Source organism: Oreochromis niloticus, linkage group LG18, assembly GCF_001858045.2.
Source record: "Oreochromis niloticus isolate F11D_XX linkage group LG18, O_niloticus_UMD_NMBU, whole genome shotgun sequence".
NCBI classification, from domain to species: Eukaryota; Metazoa; Chordata; class Actinopteri; order Cichliformes; family Cichlidae; genus Oreochromis; species Oreochromis niloticus.
In genome coordinates this window covers 13560259-13579972 of record NC_031982.2, presented here as the reverse complement: position 1 = coordinate 13579972, position 19714 = coordinate 13560259, and the positions used below count along the sequence as shown (strand labels likewise).

At 40.1% G+C, this 19714-nt stretch overlaps 1 protein-coding gene across 1 annotated transcript; it reads left to right on the top strand.

Moving 5' to 3' along the window:
* Nucleotides 1-7429: 7429 nt before the first annotated feature.
* Nucleotides 7430-9650, top strand: LOC109195393 (zinc finger BED domain-containing protein 1-like). Its single transcript, XM_019347399.2, has 2 exons — nt 7430-8633; nt 8863-9650. Exons 1-2 carry the CDS (start codon nt 7561-7563, stop codon nt 9512-9514), a joined length of 1725 nt encoding a protein of 574 aa, XP_019202944.1. The 5' UTR covers nt 7430-7560; the 3' UTR covers nt 9515-9650.
* Nucleotides 9651-19714: the final 10064 nt, after the last annotated feature.

The following is a 19714-nucleotide window of genomic DNA, read 5'->3' as shown; positions in this document are numbered from 1 at the left end:
AATTATTTTACTTTTTTTTCCTGTGTAATAATTTTCAACATTGCTATCAATACATTTTTCAAAAAATGTCTCTCTGTGCAAAATGGGTTTTAAAAAACTAAACAACTGTGAGAGCTGTTTTCCGTGATTTGGACAGGGGGAACAAATTGTGGCAGGATCAGCCTGATGTTATTTGTATCTCACGGTAACTTTACTGTATAAAGAGCTAACATGTCCAAAATGTCAGGAGTAGTTAGTCATTACAACAAGTGTTTGTGAACTAAAAACCAGGAATGTAGGATACTGTTTGTCCGTGATTTGGAGAGCCCAGCGCGTGCTCCCGACGCAGGAAAAACCAATTATGCAGGGGAGACCTACCTTGGCACTTGTGCAGGTGAAGCCAAAGGGAAGATATGCTTCATCATATTTTCTAGTCTTTGGCTTAGAAGGAAGTTGGTTTGGAAACATATTCAGCGATGCTTCATCTCCTGCTTTGCGTTTGTGTGGGAGCCCCGTCAAAAACCTGTCCATTATGCTAGCAGTGTCCAAGCGCTCTTTTTTTTTCCTTTTCATATACCAACAAGACAGTGTACATCACTGTCACAACAGTGTTTGTTTTCATTCAAAGGCTTTATGGCTTTAATACCTGGTGGGCCGGTCTCTGGTCAAAATGCCCGATTTTTTGTCCCAGTCCAGCCCTGCAGGTTAATACTGGCAGTGTCACCATGCCAGCTGACTGTATTTCATCATCAGCCAGTGTTGTTCTTTATACATCAATATTACCAAAGTTTACCATAAGGCAGCATAGAAAGTATTTACTTGCTTTCAGGTTTCATTTAAATGTTAGTCTTTTCATTTGTTTCCCCACTTTTTTCCTGTTTCAAAATCAAACACCAGTTTGTAAGAAGATTATCTTCTTTTTTTAATAGGCAGATAAAGTTTTGCATTGGCTAATTTGCCAACTGTATGTTAAAAATGTTTGTATTTTAATATTCAAAAATGTTTTTGCCCAAAACATATGTGCCCTATATGTCAGTAAAAATACTATGCAAATATTGCTGTCCTTGAATGCTGAGTAAACACTGACAAAGCACTGATTGTATCTCTTGTACTTTATCAACGCAGTATCTAAAAACTTTGCACCGTAGTGGTTAAAACCTCATTCTAATAAGAGTCAAAAGCAAATTCAGTTATTAGGTTTATAGGGTTATTGAATGATGGTTAACGGTTGGTAGATTTTTTTTTTTTTAACATTATCTGCCAATTACATCTGCCACCCTTCTCCAAATCTGTGCCCCTACCTGGCCCCCCCAACAAAAATTTTCTACACACACCACTGCTCTTGGACCACGTGCAGAATAACATTAAATGTTGTGGCTGTACCCATGCTAGTTCTGACCAAAAATGCCATGGTTGTGCTCTCAGCCAAACTCTGGTCATGTGACCATTACAAACTCTACCTCAAACAAACTATACAGCACTTTACAACTTTAACAAACCCTTATTTTGTAATCACATATTTCAGACAAGTTTTTTTAATCAATGCTATACTTTTTATTATCTTATTCAAGAGATTTTTAACCCTAAATAAAAACAAATAAATGAAATGTTTGAAACCAGTGTTTGAAACATAAAATGTAAGAGTCACCATGGGTGGCATAATATTTATGCTGGTTCAACATTTTGACCTGAAGCTTATGGGTGGAAGAACTCCCTGTGTATTTGTTCAGGTCCCTCGTTTCATGATTACAAATGATTCAAAAAGCAACAACACATCATATCTATTTTGGTTTAAATACAGTGGGTGAAAAAAAATACAGGATTGTTCTGGATGGTTCAGTGGTTAGTGGTGTTTCCTCACAGATGGTTACTGGTTCAAACCATTTAGCAGCTGTTGGATTTCTCTGAGCTGTTTGTATTTTCTCCCTGTTCCTGTATCTCTTTTACAGCAATGATTGAATGTTCCTGTCACAGTTCACACTTTGGTGATAATGTGCATATTTCCTAGCAGATGCTCTTCCACCTGCTGAAGTTATATTTGACCCAAGGTTCAAAAGTTATGTGATAAACAATCATACAATTCACCTTTTTGTCAACAATACTGCCCAAATCTTGGTATAATGGGTATAAATTATACATAACATCATGCAAAAATGTAAAAGTCCTGGGCTGATGAAGCAGTCAGTGTGGATTTTGCATGAAGTCACTGGTGGTCCTACGTATGACTCTTAAACAGCTCGGACAGCTGTTGACAGTCTTCTCATGTTTACTTTCTTCTTTTCTGAAGAGAAATGGTTCTCACAGACAACTGGTTCCCAGTTCCCAGTTCCTTGGAATAATAATGGCACAGTCTGCAGCATGGATATGAACATTTTATTTATATTTTATTACACAAAAGGCCAAGGGCGTGATGTTAAAGTGGAAACTGCACCCAGGACAGAAACAACTGCACTGTGCTGCTAACACAACTTCAACTCTTTGGAAGATTCAGCACAGACAGCATGCTAACGCTAATCTAGCCAATAACCCAGAGTTCAATCTGAGTGAATGCCGACCCCAGCCCAGCAGGCGAACCCTGAACTTTGTGAGGTAGGAAAAGCAGTGATGAGCAGTCATAAAATTAATAAACTTTATTTAACAAGGTAATAAAAGAAAAAGTATTTAATGTACTAATAGGAAAAAAAAAACTGCTAATGAAGATTCTCTACAGTCCTGTTGTCAGTGTTGATCTTGAACAGCAGGGGTCGCAGCTTTGCCATTTTACAGCAGTAGCAGTGAGAGAGCTCAGAGTGCAGCAGGAAAATACAGGAAGTACAACAAAAGATGTCTGGATGTGTGCTCAGTCATCAAGGTAAGTAAAGCCCCAAAGTTTGATTCTGTTCATCTGGACGTAGCGTTTTTAGTGGGAGAAATGTTTCCACGTGGAACTGAACTCTCTTAGGCAACTTTCTTCAACTTACTTCTCCAGGCTTCTTGATGAATGATTCAAAGCACAAACCACTTTCTTTTACTTCCTTTTGTTCTGTTGTGGAGATATGGTACAGGCAACACAGGAGCTGTAACTTTCCATTCTGACTTTATTCATCTCCAAACTACAACTGGACACATTGCGCCAAAAACCAGCAGAACCCCTCCTCCCGACCTGGGTGTGAGTGGAGCCCTCTGGTGGGCTTTTCTCTTCCAATATATTGTTGCAATATACCCTAACCCCAACATCAGTTGTCTCTGATTCTCAGTCCAGTTCTTGTGTAATTTGGCAGCCTTTCCTCCCTGTTTCCCTTCCTTAAGAAGTGCTTCTTGACAGCTTCCCACTCTCATACTTTACATGGAAAATAACCCAAATACATGAGCAGAAACAAACAACAGATTAAACTGAAAACTAGCTTTATTCCAAGTGGCTGAAGGCTTACAAATGAAAGTCCATAAATTCAAAAGGAAAATACCAAAAATTCCCAGAAGAAGAGGTAATCTGTACTTTTTTAAAAACTGGAGGAGAAACAAAGAAAAATAAAAGTAAACATAAACAAGAATTCTAAGTCGTAAAACTCAAACCTCTGAGTCCATGACCCAAGACCATGACACTCTTCCACTGGGACCATTTCTTCTGATCAAACAGTAGATGGATCAACTGCAGAGCCAAATGTGTCTCTCAGGTCCTGTGTCAGGTTTACTGGATGTTTTCCTGTTTCTTACTGACATGACTTTCAGAAACTGTTCATCTGCTGTATTTTCTGACTCCTGCAACATCTTCCCTTGTCCTCCACTTGTCCAGTTTTGTATGGTCACACTGCACACCACGTTTAGATAAGCCAGCTAAAAGCTGTTGCTGGTGATGTCACAGACACAGTTAAGTCACCCCTTGGTCACCCAGCCATAAAAGCCTGATGTAGTATTGTGGTCACCCTGTCATGCAGGCTTGGACATGTAACGCTTTGATATTGATCCAGGTAAAGCAGTGGTGTGTGTGTTATATGTTTAGCTCTGGGTCATAACAATACCACAGGTGTATCTACTAGGAGGCTGAGGGTATTTCTGCCTGTATTTCTCCTTCTCATCACTGTCATACATCCATGCTGCAGCCGTCAGTAAAGTTGGAGTCACAATATTGAAACATCTAGCTAGTGCCACATAGTAGGATGATATAAATGCAGGAACTAAATGGCAGATGAATTCAAATAGTTCAAAAATATCACCAAACATAAAAACATGTTTATGTGCAGATTGACTCACATTCTGTCTGTTAGCCAAAGATACAGTTTAGTGAGAAGTAAAAAACTTAATGTGTGAAAACTTCAATGGCAGAGATGGAGGAAGATGTAAGAAAGTGAGGACTGGAGAGGATGAAGGATTATTTTCAAACTTAAGTCACAGTCATGCTATTAAGAGTTTATACTGGACAGTAAAGGCAGGTTAAATAGAGCCGCTGCAGTAATGTGCCAGACATTTAAAACATAAACATAATTAAACAAGATTTATACCATTTAAATATAAATTCCAATAAAAATTTAGCCTTGTGTGTTTGTTTCTATGTTTCTATTCTATTTCTTGGACTGCTTCCTCCTCGGCCTCCACTTCTTCATCTCTGGAGACATCCGTCTCATCGTTCTCCTTTTTGTCTGATTTCTGCTTTTTGATGACCTGGAGAGACGGGACACAATCCATGTTACTGTTCCTACACTTCTCAGCTACTACTCTGTTTCATACATGCTTTTATTTACTCTGATGTACCTTATAGTAGAAATGAAGGGCAATGTTCTCCAAAAGCAGAATCAGTGGCAGGAAAACATATCTCAGGATTGGAGTTCTTGAATCTGTGGAAAGAGATCAGTCACCATCAGAATATCAATTGTTTCAACTGCTTTAAATGTCTGAAAACAGATTACATGGAAAAACCTCCCCATAAACCATCCATGTTAACATGAACATGATTATGAAACAATGGGCTGCCAGTGAATGGCATGTAAAGGTCACCCCACCCAGCCACAACCTTACTACATCACACACTCCAGACACACATGGTTTAGGAGGTGTGGCTCCATCTGACCAATATGGTGGCCACATTGCATCGTTATCAGACTGAACAGCAGCCACTAATGAATTACCTACATTTAGATTTGTAAATCTTTGGATAGTCAAACAGTTGTGTAGTCACAGTTATATGATGTACAAATGTTGAGTTCTGTCGTCTACTTACATATCACAGAAACATGAATCCTCCAATATTCAGGATAAGGGAATGGCCAATATTTAGAAAAAGGGAATGTCCAATATTCAGGAGAAGAAGTGAACGTTCCTGCTGACAGAGTTATCTCATACACACATCTGTACCAGCCCTCATGTTCAAAGTCAGCTACAGGGAAACTAAAGGAGGCTGAGTTGTTGACAGATGGCTTGGTGTGTTTGGTGTGTGTCATATTGGAGCCATAGAAGATGAGATTGAAAACTCCTCCAGGATAGTTTTCATTATTTCTGCAGGTGAAGACGAAGCTGTAACCCTTGATGATCTCTGCACCTTCAGGAACCCTGACCATTCCTCCATCTGGAGATGTCACAGAGATCCTGGACAGGTACACTGAGAACAAAATAAACAACAAATAAAGAAGCTGTAATAAATAAAACAGGCACCAGCTGGTGGCAGAAAAAAACTGTGTGATTGTTTTAATGTGATATGAAGACACTTTACTTTCAGTGTGTGCCAGTGCCACTGTAGTAAAAAATACGGAGTCTCATCTATTAGAACAACATGGCTTCGTAGTAGAAGATTTCTGATGGTGAAATGGCCTGTCAGTCCGGACCTTTTTGACACATCAAGTAATAAAACATGATAAACAGGACTGTTGTTGGGACTTTCGGGACTGTTGAGTAGCTTAAATCCTCAGTTTCCCATAAGTCCAGCAGCTGGTCTCCTCAGTTTTTATGGACTGTAGCTAAAATAAATGTGGCTGCTACACAGTTGTAAACATGACCTTGTCCATGTTTTTGAGATCTGTTGTTATCATCAAATTCAAATTGAGTGAATATTTTTTATTAAAATGGTCTCAGTGTAAACATGTGATGTGTTTCTATGTTTATGAGATTTGCAAATCATTGCATTCTGTTTTTATTTACACTTAATCCCACCTTTGTTTGGAACTAAATTCTCCTTAAAAATTATCTATTAAAGCTCACTCAGGTCAGGCTCCAGTCAGACACAAAAGGAAAACTCCTGTATAGATGGGCATTGTTGTGGTTACCAGTTAATATAAATAAAATGTGTTTTTTCACTTAGTTTGTGTTTTGATTTTGGTTTGTGAGTGTTATTTAGTGTGTAATAAATTCATTATTATAAACATTCATTTGCTCACTCTACATATTGAGCTGCGAATCAATCTCTTATAAAAGCAAAATTGTTAAATCTTAATACTATCAGATGAAATATACCTAATTGTCAAGTTCCGGCAGTCCTCCGGCTGACCTGCACGTTGTGTGCCCATGTGAGTTTTGTTTGTGTCTCCCTCTTTTCCTTGTCTCTGTGATTTCTGTTACACTCTCGCTCCCGGATGTTTTGTCCTGCAAACTCTCAACCCAGAAGTGTTCCGGCGCTGGAGGTAGCCACACCTGCCGCTCATCAGCTGCTCTGATTACAGTCTTCTGAGCCACCTATTGGCAGTGTGACCGAGCTCCAGTCAACGCTGGATTGTTGAGTTAATCTTCATCAGTACAGCCGTGATTCGTAGTGTTAGAAACCTCACTAATTGTGGATAATCTTGCTAACATGTCTGTGTGCTTGTGTGTTGTCAGGAGTTGGGAGCGGAGAGTGTCGAGTCACATCGGAGAACAAGAGTGGAGTCACAAATTGGAGCACGAGTACGGAGTATAAATAGGATTCACAGAATTGAGCACAGGTTATCCGAACTGTTTTTGCATTGCTACGGACTATCACTGTGAGGAGGACCTGTGGAAGTCTTATCGTGAAGCCAAAGTGTCGGAGAGCTGTGTATATTTATGTTTACCTTTCACTGTAAAGGTGAATAGATAGAAGAAGAAAACTGTAGAAAACTAAATAGAAGAAAGAAGAAGAGAAATAACAATTTAACAGAAACCAGTGACACACTCCAGGGCCTGATCAACCCTGGCAGGGCCTCCTTGAATGAGGGTGTCTAGTGATAATGGCCAAAACACCTGATGAATCCAAGGTTCACTACTGACGATGTGTCCCAAATTTTAATATGATAATCTAGATCAGATCTCTAATCCCTAAACCTAACCAAGGAAGGAAAATGGCAGATTAGCCTGGGTAAAAGACCGAAAGTTGAGGCACACAACGATGCGTGCTGCTGGCAAAGTTTCTGGGCTGCCTTTCCTCATAACAGCCATCCCTCAAGAGTCTCTCCATCTAAAGCAATGCATTATCAGGGACTGTAACATCTAGTCCTTTTTACTGAATTATAATTACTTTTTTTTATAGCTGTCGAAATTAACGCGTTAATTGCGATAATTAAATTTTGGAATTAATTACGTTAGAATATTTAACTATTTAGCGCAACACGCAGATAAGTCGCTCCCATAATTCCACTTGATTTGTTTACCGCGCCACTGAAAATGGAGAAGCAGGAACAGGATGGCCTTCTGGATGGGGAATTTAAATACAAGAAGAACATAGATGGGACAATAAACAAACGCGTTGTAATTTGCACTCACTGTAGTAAAGAGTTTCAATTTCACCGTTCAAATTCGACCTTAAAATACCACCTTAATGCCAAACACGCGTTTGTCGGGGCAGCAGCTTCACCCGGCCTGCGTCAGACCACTCTTAGTGAACGCAGGCCACTCGGTAAGTCTTCTTTGGACAAACTGACCGACAATATAGCCAAATGGATAGCAAAGGACTGTAGACCGCTAAGCATTGTGGAGGACAAGGGCTTTGCGGATGTTTTAAAGGTTGCATCTCAGGACGCGTCCTACAAGCCCCCAGCGAGAAGCACAATAACAATTCGAATCCACGAACTGTATGAAACGGAGAAAAAGAAAAAAGAAGAGGCTTTAGTTCACACAGAATGCGTGGCTCTGACAGGAGACCACTGGACATCATTGAGTAATGACAATTACCTGGGAGTTACTGCGCATTTAATCACTGAAGCCTGGGGTCTGACATCCTTTGCGCTGACTATAATGAAAACGGAAGAGCGGCACTTTGCGGAGGCTTGTGCAGAGCAGTTCCAGACTGTTGCTCGCAGGTGGACAATTGAGGAGAAGGTGACAACAGTAGGCACGGACAGTGCGCGCAATATGATCGCCGCGGCTCGCATCATGCCATTCAATCACATGCCGTGTACCGCGCACATTCTACAGAGATGCATCACAGTGAGTCTCGCAGACAGTGGCTTTGTCACTGCGCTGTCCAAATGCCGCAAAATTGTTGGCCATTTTAAGCACAGCCCAGCAAACACAGCAGAGCTGAACGCAGAGCAGGTGTCACTGGGGCGCAAGCAGGAGCCGTTGGCCCAGGACGTGCCTACGCGCTGGAACTCCACGCTGGAGATGGTGAAGCGCTTGATCAGCAACCAAACTGCAGTAACCGCGACTCTGGATAAACAAAAGCATAAACTTGTCCTCCTGACGCCTCCAGAGTGGGACAAACTCCAGAGACTGGAGACACTTCTAGAGCCCTGCAGGTGAGCCTGTCATTGTGACCATAATTGTAGGTTTAGATTAAATGTATCAAACATACATCTTAAATCAGTTTTGTTATTATGAAAATGTCTTATTTAAAAAATAAATGAAATCAAATATTTTATTAATATTACCTAGTATTAAAAAGCTTTTTTTAATTTGCTGTCTTATCTGTGTGTGTGTGTGTGTGTGTGTGTGTGTGTGTGTGTGTGTGTGTGTATTCCACTGCAGATATGTGACTGAACTGCTGGGAGGAGAGGCCTACGTCTCCTGCTCTGTAGTTCTACCAGCCTTCTGCCACCTGCGCCGTGTCATGGAAGTAACTGATGAGGACCCTGCATATGTGGTGAGGTTTAAAGAGAAGTTTAAGGAAGACCTTGCTTCCCGCCAGGAACATACCAACTATGCATGGCTCCAGATCGCAACTGCACTGGACCCACGTTTTAAAGATCTACGCAGTGTGCCCAAGACTGACAGAGAAGCAGTGTGGACCACACTGGCAGGCATGCTGCATGAAGACTCTCCTAGAAGATCACACACTGCAGAAGAAGGTCCAGCCAAGAAGAGGCTGAGCCTGCTGCAGATGGACTCTGCCTCTGAGTCAGAGGAGGAGGTACAGCAGGACAGAGCCATACAGCGCTACAGAGCAGAGCCCTGCACTGCCTTAGAGGACTGTCCCTTACAGTGGTGGGCAGCTCATGCAGGAGCCCACAGCCAGCTGGCCCGCCTTGCTCGCAGATACCTGGCCACTCCTGCCTCCACAGTGCCCTGTGAGAGGCTGTTCTCTGTAGCAGGGCACATTGTGAACAAGAAGAGGTCTGCTCTGCACTCAGAGAACGTGGACAAGTTGGTTTGTCTCAGCAACTGGCTGAAGGATGAGTAGACCAGAGGACTGTGTGTTTAGAGCTTGTTCTATGGTTGAATGTGATTTAAACAATACTTTTCACTGTTGTTCATATTTTTTTTGAACTAATCTACCTTACCCAAAAGGATGATTGGAGATTTTTTCTATTTTTTTATAATAATGTGATTTTTCATTTTCAAAGTCAATTACATCCAATAAATTAATGAATTTAATAATTAATTTGAAATGTGCTTTTATATTATTTCATTTATGTTTATGTATTTCTTCTTTTTTTATTTTTTGCTTAATTCTTTTTAATTTAATTCTGCATCTAATTAAGTCAGTGCTGTCCTGTGTCCTATGCTTTCAGTAAAAGTTATAAAATATTGTACCTATCAAAACAAGTTTTATTTGTTTGTTTGTAAAATATTCAATGTATGTGTTTATATATATTTATATATAAACACTATTTATATATAAACACCTTTTTTTTTTTTTTTCTTTTTAAACTATAGCGACAGCAGTCACCTCAAGGTGCATTAAAGACTCTTTTGCAAGCAGACACGGTCTCCAAGGTTTTGGAAGGATTTGGGAGAAAACCGGAGGAGAGAAGCTGCAGAGAGGTCTGTAATTGTGCTACTCTGCTTCTTGTTCCCAGCTCTAGAAGTCACAAGAGCTGCTCCATATTTAAAACAATTTATTTATTAAAGCAAAATAATAAAAGATGGATAAATAAAAACTGAGAATTAATCAAAATAATTAGATAAACATAAAGCCAAATAGAAGAGGAAAAAAAATCATATAATGTAATTTAATTTATCAGTGTGGTGTTTTTGGGAACACCTTCATCCACGCACAGTTTACATTCAATATATGAGACTATTTAAAGAAAACCTTTGCATGTGAAACTCAGTTTAAAAAACATGACTGACCTTCAGCAGCTGAAGATGCAGACAGACAAGAGACTGTAGAAAAGAAATTAGAATTCATTATTCTGAAATAATAAGCTCTTCCTGTCTGGATACAATAAAAAACAAAGTGAACACAGCATACCAAATTGAGAAAAGAATTAAATGACAGAACAGAAAACCTTTAAGGAACTGAACACTGATTGCCGGAGTCCTCTGACACACTCTGTTAGTATCAGAAGCATAATTTCCAGGGGGGTTGGGGGGGTTATGATCCCCCCAATAATCAGACCCAGCCAATATAACCCCCCCAATAAAATTATGAATTATCTTGCATAAATAGGCTGTTGATTTTCTTTACTCATTTCAGTTAATACCCACAACATAGTTGCATGTTTAATCATCTGGGAATTTACCCAGATTTATTTATTTATTTAGACAGAGATCTTGACCCCCCCCCCAGTGTTCAGCACAAAGTTACGCCCATCGTTAGTGTAGCAAAGAAAGAAAATAATTAATTGATGTAAAGTTCATCTCACCGATGGTCAAATAGAAGAACTTTATCTCTTGTGTCCACATGGCTGAGACTCAAAATGTGTTCTGTGTGAAATGAATCATCAGTGACAGAAAAGTTAAATCTACCCGAACACTTCACGCTGTTTATTCCCCTTGAAACACCTCCTCCTCCATAGTATTTTAAAGTAAAGACATTGTAAATACTTTGTGGATCGTTTTATTTAGGAGTAAAATATAATAATTTTGGATTTGTGTATGTAGAACAGCAGCAGTGTCTAAACAAACACAAAAATAAAGTTTACTTTGGCACCTGAATCTAGATGAAATGAGAGAAATGTGTATGTGCAGCATTGAGTGAGTTGAAAACTTAAATCTAGATGAAATGAAGGATTGTGTTTCAAACTGTGTTCATCTCTGAAAGTTACGGACAGTTTGTTTCATTACTACAAAAATGCATGAAAACACCTGCAGCTACAACCTGCAGGAACTGCTGAACACAAAATACTGATATGTGTTCATAAACTGTTCTTCCACATCTAGAATTCAGAAATTTCTAAATTGTTTTTTGACACAGCGGGTGTTTCATATTTTTCCTAAACGTGTACATGGACAAATTATCTGTAGAGTTTTGTAATATGCATGACCATGACAAATGAAGCCAATATTTGAAGATTTATTTAACTGTGAGGCAGATGGAATAAAATGAATTAGTTATTCTTACCAGTTCTGTAATCCACAACAGAGAGAAAGCTAAAGTGAAGCCTTGATAGTTGCAGGTCTCTGCAGACATCTAAAGGCTGCAGGTATTTGTTCCACCTGCAGTCTCAAACTGATGCGATGTTGCTGTTAAACCACAGTTACATTAGATCATCCGATTGATATTTTTGGCACTTTGCTGTAAAATAACCACAGAAACCTCAGTGTGTGATGTAGCTCAGTACATCAACCATTTTCCCCCACTGAAAACACTTTAATCTGAACCATGCAAATGTGCAGCTTACTTAAAGCTTCTTTCTAAACCAAGTCCCTCAGGAGCATCTGTTTCTCTTTTTTCTCTCCCAGTGCCAAACAGGAAACTAGTTTCCCCCAACAATATATTCACAAATAAAACATTTGATTGTAACCTACAAAAAAAAGTCTGTTTGGATCATTGCGAAGCATGCACAGCGTTGAAGCGCTGTTTGTCTCGTGCTCAAGCTGTGGCCTTCACATGTTTCCTGCACTCTGCTTTCTGAAACACCTTCAATCAAACTCCACTTACCTCCTGTTTAAAATTTCTGCCTCAGATTGTTCTGTCTGCTTATGTGTTAGTGACACTCAGGCTCTTAGTTACCTCAGTGATTTAAAGTTCATGTTGATGCCGTTCCTCCTCAATGTATCAGTCAGTGTCTCAGTACTATCCAGGGGCTTGTTGCCTGCCTATCATCCTCAATCAATATTGGATATTAATCTTTGCAAAATCTACAAGAGATCAGTAGAAGGGAGCTCATTCTACTTTAAATCAGGTATGGTTTGTGTTGGGTCTGTTCCCACAAACCCCGCTAATTCTAGAGACTTATTCATCATGAATGAAAACAAGACAGTCAGCGATCGATCGATTACTTGCGCAAGGGAGGCCTCCTCTGTGTCCAGCACGAAAATGACCCCGATGAGGGCCTCCTCTCGCTGGCTTTTATTGACAAACTTCAAACAATAGTTTACAAAACACCTCCCCTCGCAACCCCCTTTGGTTACAAAAACAAGGCACTGTATGTATGTATATGCAGGTATGTGTGTGTGTGTGTGTGTGTGTGTGTGTGTGTGTGTGTGTGTGTGTGTGTGTGTGTGTGTGTGTGTGTGTGAGACCTCCTGCTGACCAAAGGGTCGTAAACGCAGGAAGCTTACATCAAAGGAAGTAGATCTTCCAGATAGGATGTATCTGCAATAAACATTCCAGCCCCTCATCCAGAACCCCGAGAATCTGGGGAGGGGTCTGTGGAATTCCTTTCATCCCACAGTTAAACAATGTAGAAATGGATGGTAAGCATAAAAATGACAAACATTTAATGATTCACTCTAACAGTTTGACTTCTATGAGTCAAGTCCTTGTAAACTTTCCAAAGTGTCAGTGGTGAGAACAGCTCAGTGTTTCATTGTATTAAAAATAATGAATGCATTTGCCATGATTGCCTAACAACCTCAACTTATGACCATATCCCATATATTTTACTGTGATCCGCATTCAGCTGCAGAATATTCTTAAAACAGTGACAATATTAATATCCAAGTAAACAAGAAATCCAAAACTCACAGCAAAATTTGCATCAACAGACATAAAGAGATATACTGTGAGGTTAAAGCACATGAAGGGAAAGTACACATTTCATACCAGTGGTATGAATATGTACTGTCAGTGGTTAAAAACTGAGGTTTTAACCACACAGTTTGTTCCACCGTCCATATACTTGTTTGTGACAGCTTAAAAATAAGTGTGTGAAACCAGTCTTTTCAAATAATTACTCAAATGTTGCAACCCTACCAATGCATACATATACACACACACACACACACAGACATATATATATATATATACAGTTAAGCCCATAATTATTCATACCCCTGGCAAATTTTGACTTAAAGTTACTTTTATTCAACTAGCAAGTTATTTTTTGACTGGAAATGACACAGGCGTCTCACAAAAGACAATAAGATGATGTACAAGACGCATCATTGTGGAAAAAAAATATTTCTCAGCTTTTATTTACATTTGAGCAAAAAGTATCATGTCCAGAATTATTCATACCCTTTACAAACTGTCACAGTCTCTGGGAAAATCCAAAGTTCCATACCATTCCAAATAGTCAAAGCTGTTCTAAAGCATCCTAATTACCCTGATTAATTGGAAATAGCTGTTTTACTCAACTCAACAGGTGAAAAACAGCAGCTCTCTGCAGGTGGTTTGTGGACATTCATGGCTAAGACAAAGGAACTCAGTGAGGACCTGCAGCTGTGCATTGTGGCTGCTCACAAGTGAGGAATGGGCTACAAGGCCATATCCAAATGTTTTCAAGTTCCAGTGGCTACAGTGCAAAGTATTATTAAAAAATACAAGATGTTCCGCACTGTGGAAAATCTCAGAGGACGTTGTCAGGAGCCAAAAATGAAACCTGTGCTGGCCAGGAGAATAGTGAGAGAGGTGAAAAAGAATCCAAGGATCACCACCAAGGCCATTCTGGTGAATCTGGGCTCTGCTGGTGGCAATGTCTCAAGGCAGACAGTCCAACGGACACTGTTGGGTTCCACGGATGCAGACCAAGGAAAACGCCGCTTCTCCAGGCACTTCTAAGGCATGCAAAAGCTCATTTGGCCTTTGCAAATGCTCATCTGGACAAAGAAGAAGGTTTCTGGTCTTCAGTGTTATGGTCAGATGAAACAAAAATTGAATTATTTGGTCACAATGATGTTGCCTTCATTTGGCATAAAAAAGGAGAAGCCTTCAACCCACAGAACACCATCCCCACTGTCAAACATGGTGGTGGGAACCTAATGCTTTGGGGGTGTTTTTTAGCCAATGGACCAGGGAACCTAATCACAGTAAACAGCACCATGAAAAAAGAGCAATACATGAAGATTCTCAACAACAACATCAGGCAGTCTGCAGAAAAACTTGGGCTTGGGAACCAGTGGACAGTTTAGCACGACAATGACCCAAAACATACAGCAAACGTGGTGAAGAAATGGTTAGCAGACAACAACATTAACGTTTTGCAGTGACCTAGCAAAAGTCCTGACTTGAATCCAATTGAGAATCTGTGGAGGGAGCTAAAGATGAGGGTGATGGCAAGAAGACCCTCCAACCTGAAAGATTTGGAGCTCATTGCTAAAGATGAATGGGCGAAAATGCCTGTGGAGACATGCAAAAAGCTGGTCTGCAATTATAGGAAGCGTTTGATTGCTGTAATAGCCAATAAAGGCTTTTCTATTGATTATTGAGAAGGGTATGAATAATTCTGGACATGATACTTTTTGCTAAAATATAAATAAAACCTGAGAAATATTTTTTTTCCACAATGATGCCTCTTGTACATCGTCTTATTATCTTTGGGGAGACACCTGTGTCATTTCTGCTCAAAAAAGAACTTGCTTGTTGAACAAAAGTAACTTTAGATCAAAATTTGGCAGGGGTATGAATAATTATGGGCTTAACTGTATATATATACATACATAGATATGTGTATATATGTATGTATGTATGTATGTATGTATGTATATATATACACATACACATATATATACATACATACATATATATGTGTATGTGTACATATATACATACATACATATATATATGTATGTGTGTGTATGTATGTCTATGTATACATGTGTATATGTATGTATATATGTGTATGTATGTATATGTGTATCTATATATATATATATATGTATATATATATATATATATATATATATATATATATATATATATATATATATGTATAGAAAGGACCAGACAAAGAACAATTCAAAAGTGGGCTTGTTTCCTGTGTCCTGACTGTCATCTGCGCTTATGCACCAAATGACAGTTCACAGTACCCAGCCTTCTTGGAGTCCCTGCTCCACCTGGGGACTCTGTTGTCCTACTGGGAGACTTCAAAGCTCATGTGGGCAATGACAGTGAGACCTGGAGGGGAGTGATTGGGAGGAACAGCCTCCCCGATCTGAACCTGAGCGGTGTTTTGTTGTTGGACTTGTGGGCATTCAACAGTTTGTCCATAAAGAACACCATGTTCGAACATAAGAGTGTCCATAAGTGCACGTAGCACCAGGACACCCTAGGCCACAGGTCAATGATAGACTTTTTTTATCATAAAGAGAGGGGCTTATCTGTCAACTGATCACCAACTGGTGGTGAATTGGATCAGTTGGCGGGGGAGGATGCTGGATAGTGCCCAGCAGAAGCCCCCTTCCGTGGGATCTTCAACACACATAGGGGAATCACACTCCTCAGCCTCACTGGGAAAGTCTATGCAAGGGTGCTGAAAAGCAGATGTGGTTTTCGTCCTGGTTGTGGAGCAGCTCTTTATCCTCTCAAGGATACTTGAGGGTGCATGGGACTTTGCCCAACCAGTCTCCATGTGTTTTGTGGACTTGGAGAAGGCATTCGACCATGTCCCTCGGAGTGTCCTGTGGGACGTGCATCAGGAGTATGGGTTATCTGAATCATTGCTACGGGCCATTCAATCCTTATACAGCAAGAACTTGGTCCACATAGCGAGGAATAAGTCGGACTCGTTCCCAGTGGGTGATGGGCTCCGCCAGGGCTGCCTTGTGTCACCGATTCTGTTCGTAATTCATATGGACAGAATTTCTAGGTGCAGCCAAGTGGTGGAAGGCTTTCATTTGGGTGGTCTCAGCTTTTCGCAGATGATGTGGTTCTTTTGGCTTCATTGAGTGATGGCCTCTAGCTCACACTGGAACCATGTGCAGCTTAGTGTGAAGCGGTGGGAACGAGAATTGGCTCCTCCAAATCTGAGGCCATGGTCCTCAGCCGGAAAAGAGTGGAGTGCCCACTCCAGGTCAGGGACAAGTTCCTGCCCCAAGTGGAGGAGTTTAATTATCTCGGGGTCTTGTTCATGAGTGAGTTGAGAAGGGAGCAGGAGATTGACAGACGGATTGGTGCTGTGGCTGCATTGATGCGGACACTGTACCAGTCCATTGTGATGAAGAGAGAGCTGAATGTAAAAGCAAAGCTCTCAATTTACTAGTCGATCACCTATGGCCACGAGCTGTGTGTAGTGACCAAAAGAACAAGATTGCAGATACAAGCAAGGGAAATAAGCTTCCTCCGAGGGGTGGCTGGCCTCTCCCTTAGAGATAGATAAGATAAGATAAGATAACCTTTATTAGTCCCACACGTGGGAAATTTGTTTAGGGTGAGAAGTTCAGCCATCTGGGAAGGGTCCAGATTAGAGCTGCTGTTTCTCCACATCGAAAGAAACCAGTTGAGGTAGTTCAGGCATCTGATAAGGATGCTTCCTGGGTGAGGTGTTCCAGGCATGTCCCACCGGGAGGAGGCCCCGGGGCAGACCCAGGACATGCTGGAGAGATTATATCTCTCGGCTGGCTTGGGAATGTCTTTATGTTCCTCCAAACAAGCTGGAAGAGGTGGCCAGGGAGAGGGAGGTTTCTCTGCTTAGGCTGCTGCCCCGGCAACCCGGGCCCAGATAACAGGAAAAAGATAGATTGATGAGATTTATTTGATGACAGATTTATGTGATGTACACAGCTGTAGTTGCCCTGGTGTTCATAGTCAGCTGTGCTGTACTCATACTTCCATTACCACTTGTCACTGCATATGCACCACTGACAATCAATTCTGAGACTCAGGAAGAGTCTTTTACTGTGAAAGAAACGTATAACTACCACTAATAACACAACCCATAAATGTAACACTATTTGCTATAGTTAATTAAAACTGTGTTGAAAGAATCATTATAGTGATCATCACTATAAACCACTATACTGATTCATCACAAACATCATAGTGAATTGAAGATGATACCAAATTTAGTTATTAGTAAAATAGCTGCATGCTGTCCCTTTAAACATAATTAATTAAATAAATAAAATTAAGTAATAACAGAAGGTCATTACTCTTTGAGAGCCACTTTTAAAAGTGGCTCTCAAAGAGTAAAAGATCACAGGACACATATTACGTACACATGCAACAGGAGCAAGATCAAATGTCTAATTTTTTAGGATGAAATCACATCAGTTTTCTTTATTTACAAGAACATCTGTTGTCCATCTTGAAAAGGGAGCAAGTAACTCAAAAAGTTTAATAATATGAAGGTAACACTTTGGATGCCCTCATCACAAAATAATCAGCTGATTCTGTGAGTCTTTTATGTGAAATACACGACTCTTATTCAGCTTAAGGTTGTTGGGTTTTCAGAAGGAAAATATGAACAGGACTGTGGACCAGACAATAGTTCACAACATAAAGTCAACCACTGACTGCATGGCCAGGAGGCTGTCTACAGAGCTGGCTATGGCTCAACTACAAAGGAAACTGCACCACATGCAACCACTAGGTGGAAGGTAACCCCAGGAGTTCATCCTTTATCCATTTGCCAGTTCATAGGATACCTGATGAGCTTATTTTTTGTGTTGTTTTAAACAGAAAACAACACACTTCAGTCTCAGAGTAAAACCTTCAAATCTTAGCTGTGAATTAAATAAAACTGAATAAATGAAAGAAAAAACGAAAACATCGGTAAATATTTTTACGGATGAATAACATTTATATTCTCACTGGTGCCCAAAATGTATTCAAATAAATTACTGTAAGACACAGTGTGATCCCATAGTGAAGCCATCATTAATGATGCAGTACAATGTCTCATATGAGATGGAGCAATAAATGTAAACTCTATCTTTTCACAATGCTATGTGTAATTGAACACCCTGCTTCTATTATTTTACTTTCTTCCCTAGAACGATGCACACCAACATGGAAAAGGAGACACATCTAATCTGTGTCAGGTCATATTTGTTTTTCAGGACAAAACCTGTCTTTAGTTCAAATCAACTTTTGTCCTTTTCCTTATTGTGCTCATCTGACAGTGTTACTGCCCATTGCTGCTGGCCTGTAGGTGCTACAGAAACTGTCTCTTCTTACTGGTAGTTTCTATCAGACAGCTTTGTGTGTCTTTTCCTGTCACTGCCGCAGCCCGCTGGTGCCAGACTGTGCTCAGTTTTTGTTGTTTTGAGATATTGAATTTCGTTGTTGTTCTGCCCGAAGTTTTTTTATGGCAACCAAAATCATGTGGTCGAAGTGCAACTTGCAAGAGACATTTAACAAAATATCAGTGGGGGTGGATGTATATATTTAAGCCTAAATATGCACTTTTGACCCTGCGGGAATCAGAGAAATTCAAATCATGTATGCATGCTTTACAATCATTCCACCCGGCAAAATGAACAGTTCAAAGAAATTCAAGTCCAAGTGAGTGTTTTTTGTATTATAATGATGATTTAGGTTCCATTAAGTAGTCTTGAGTTTATTCTTTCCATACTCTGCAGTTCCCTTTTATTCCCAGATTAGTTTCTTGTCTATTATGTTCCTCTTGTGTCTCGCCAATATGTGTCTGTTGTGTCATCTGTGTTTATGTCTCCCCCTCTCCCCATCTCTCACTTCCTTGTTCCCCGGGTCCCAGTCATGCAGTTCCAGTTCCGTCCTTGTGTTTCCCCGTCTGTCATATGTGTTCATGTATGTTCTCCCCAGCCCCAGACATGTCTCTCAGCAGATATGCTGATCACATTTGGAGGGGTTTTTATGTGCTTTTTATTCAGGTCAGAAATGGTCTTTTAAATTGGCTGGTTGAGGTAGAGAAAGAGGAGTTTTGTTGTGAGCACTTTTATATTGGGTGAACTGTATATCAATTTTTTAACCTTAACAAATAAGTTGACCACAAACGTTACTAAATAAGAAAAGAAAAATGTGGACGCAAATCATATCAGATTATGCATTCAGTCGTGCAATACATTTGCTGACAATACTCGGAATCAATGATAAGACATGTTGTCCTAAATTAAAAGTTTGAGGTCAGTTCCCACAAAAGAGCACGCCACGCCTCAGTGGAATATGATATACTGTAACCTTCTTTTGTCCTCACAGGGATAGGTAAGATCTTCAATAATACAGGAAAGTATTGTGCTTGTTTTTTTCATTCACGGCATAAAGACTAGAAAAAACAAACATTCATTTGTTATATGAGTGTTATCATCAACATCTTCATCTAACAAAGGTGAGCTTCCTTGTCTAGGTCTGATA

Coding starts and splice junctions, on each gene's coding strand:
- LOC109195393 (XM_019347399.2), top strand. CDS start 7,561: ATGGAGAAGCAGGAACAGGATGGCCTTCTGGATGGGGAATTTAAATAC. Junction 8,634..8,862: donor ACACTTCTAGAGCCCTGCAG/GTGAGCCTGTCA, acceptor ATTCCACTGCAG/ATATGTGACTGAACTGCTGG.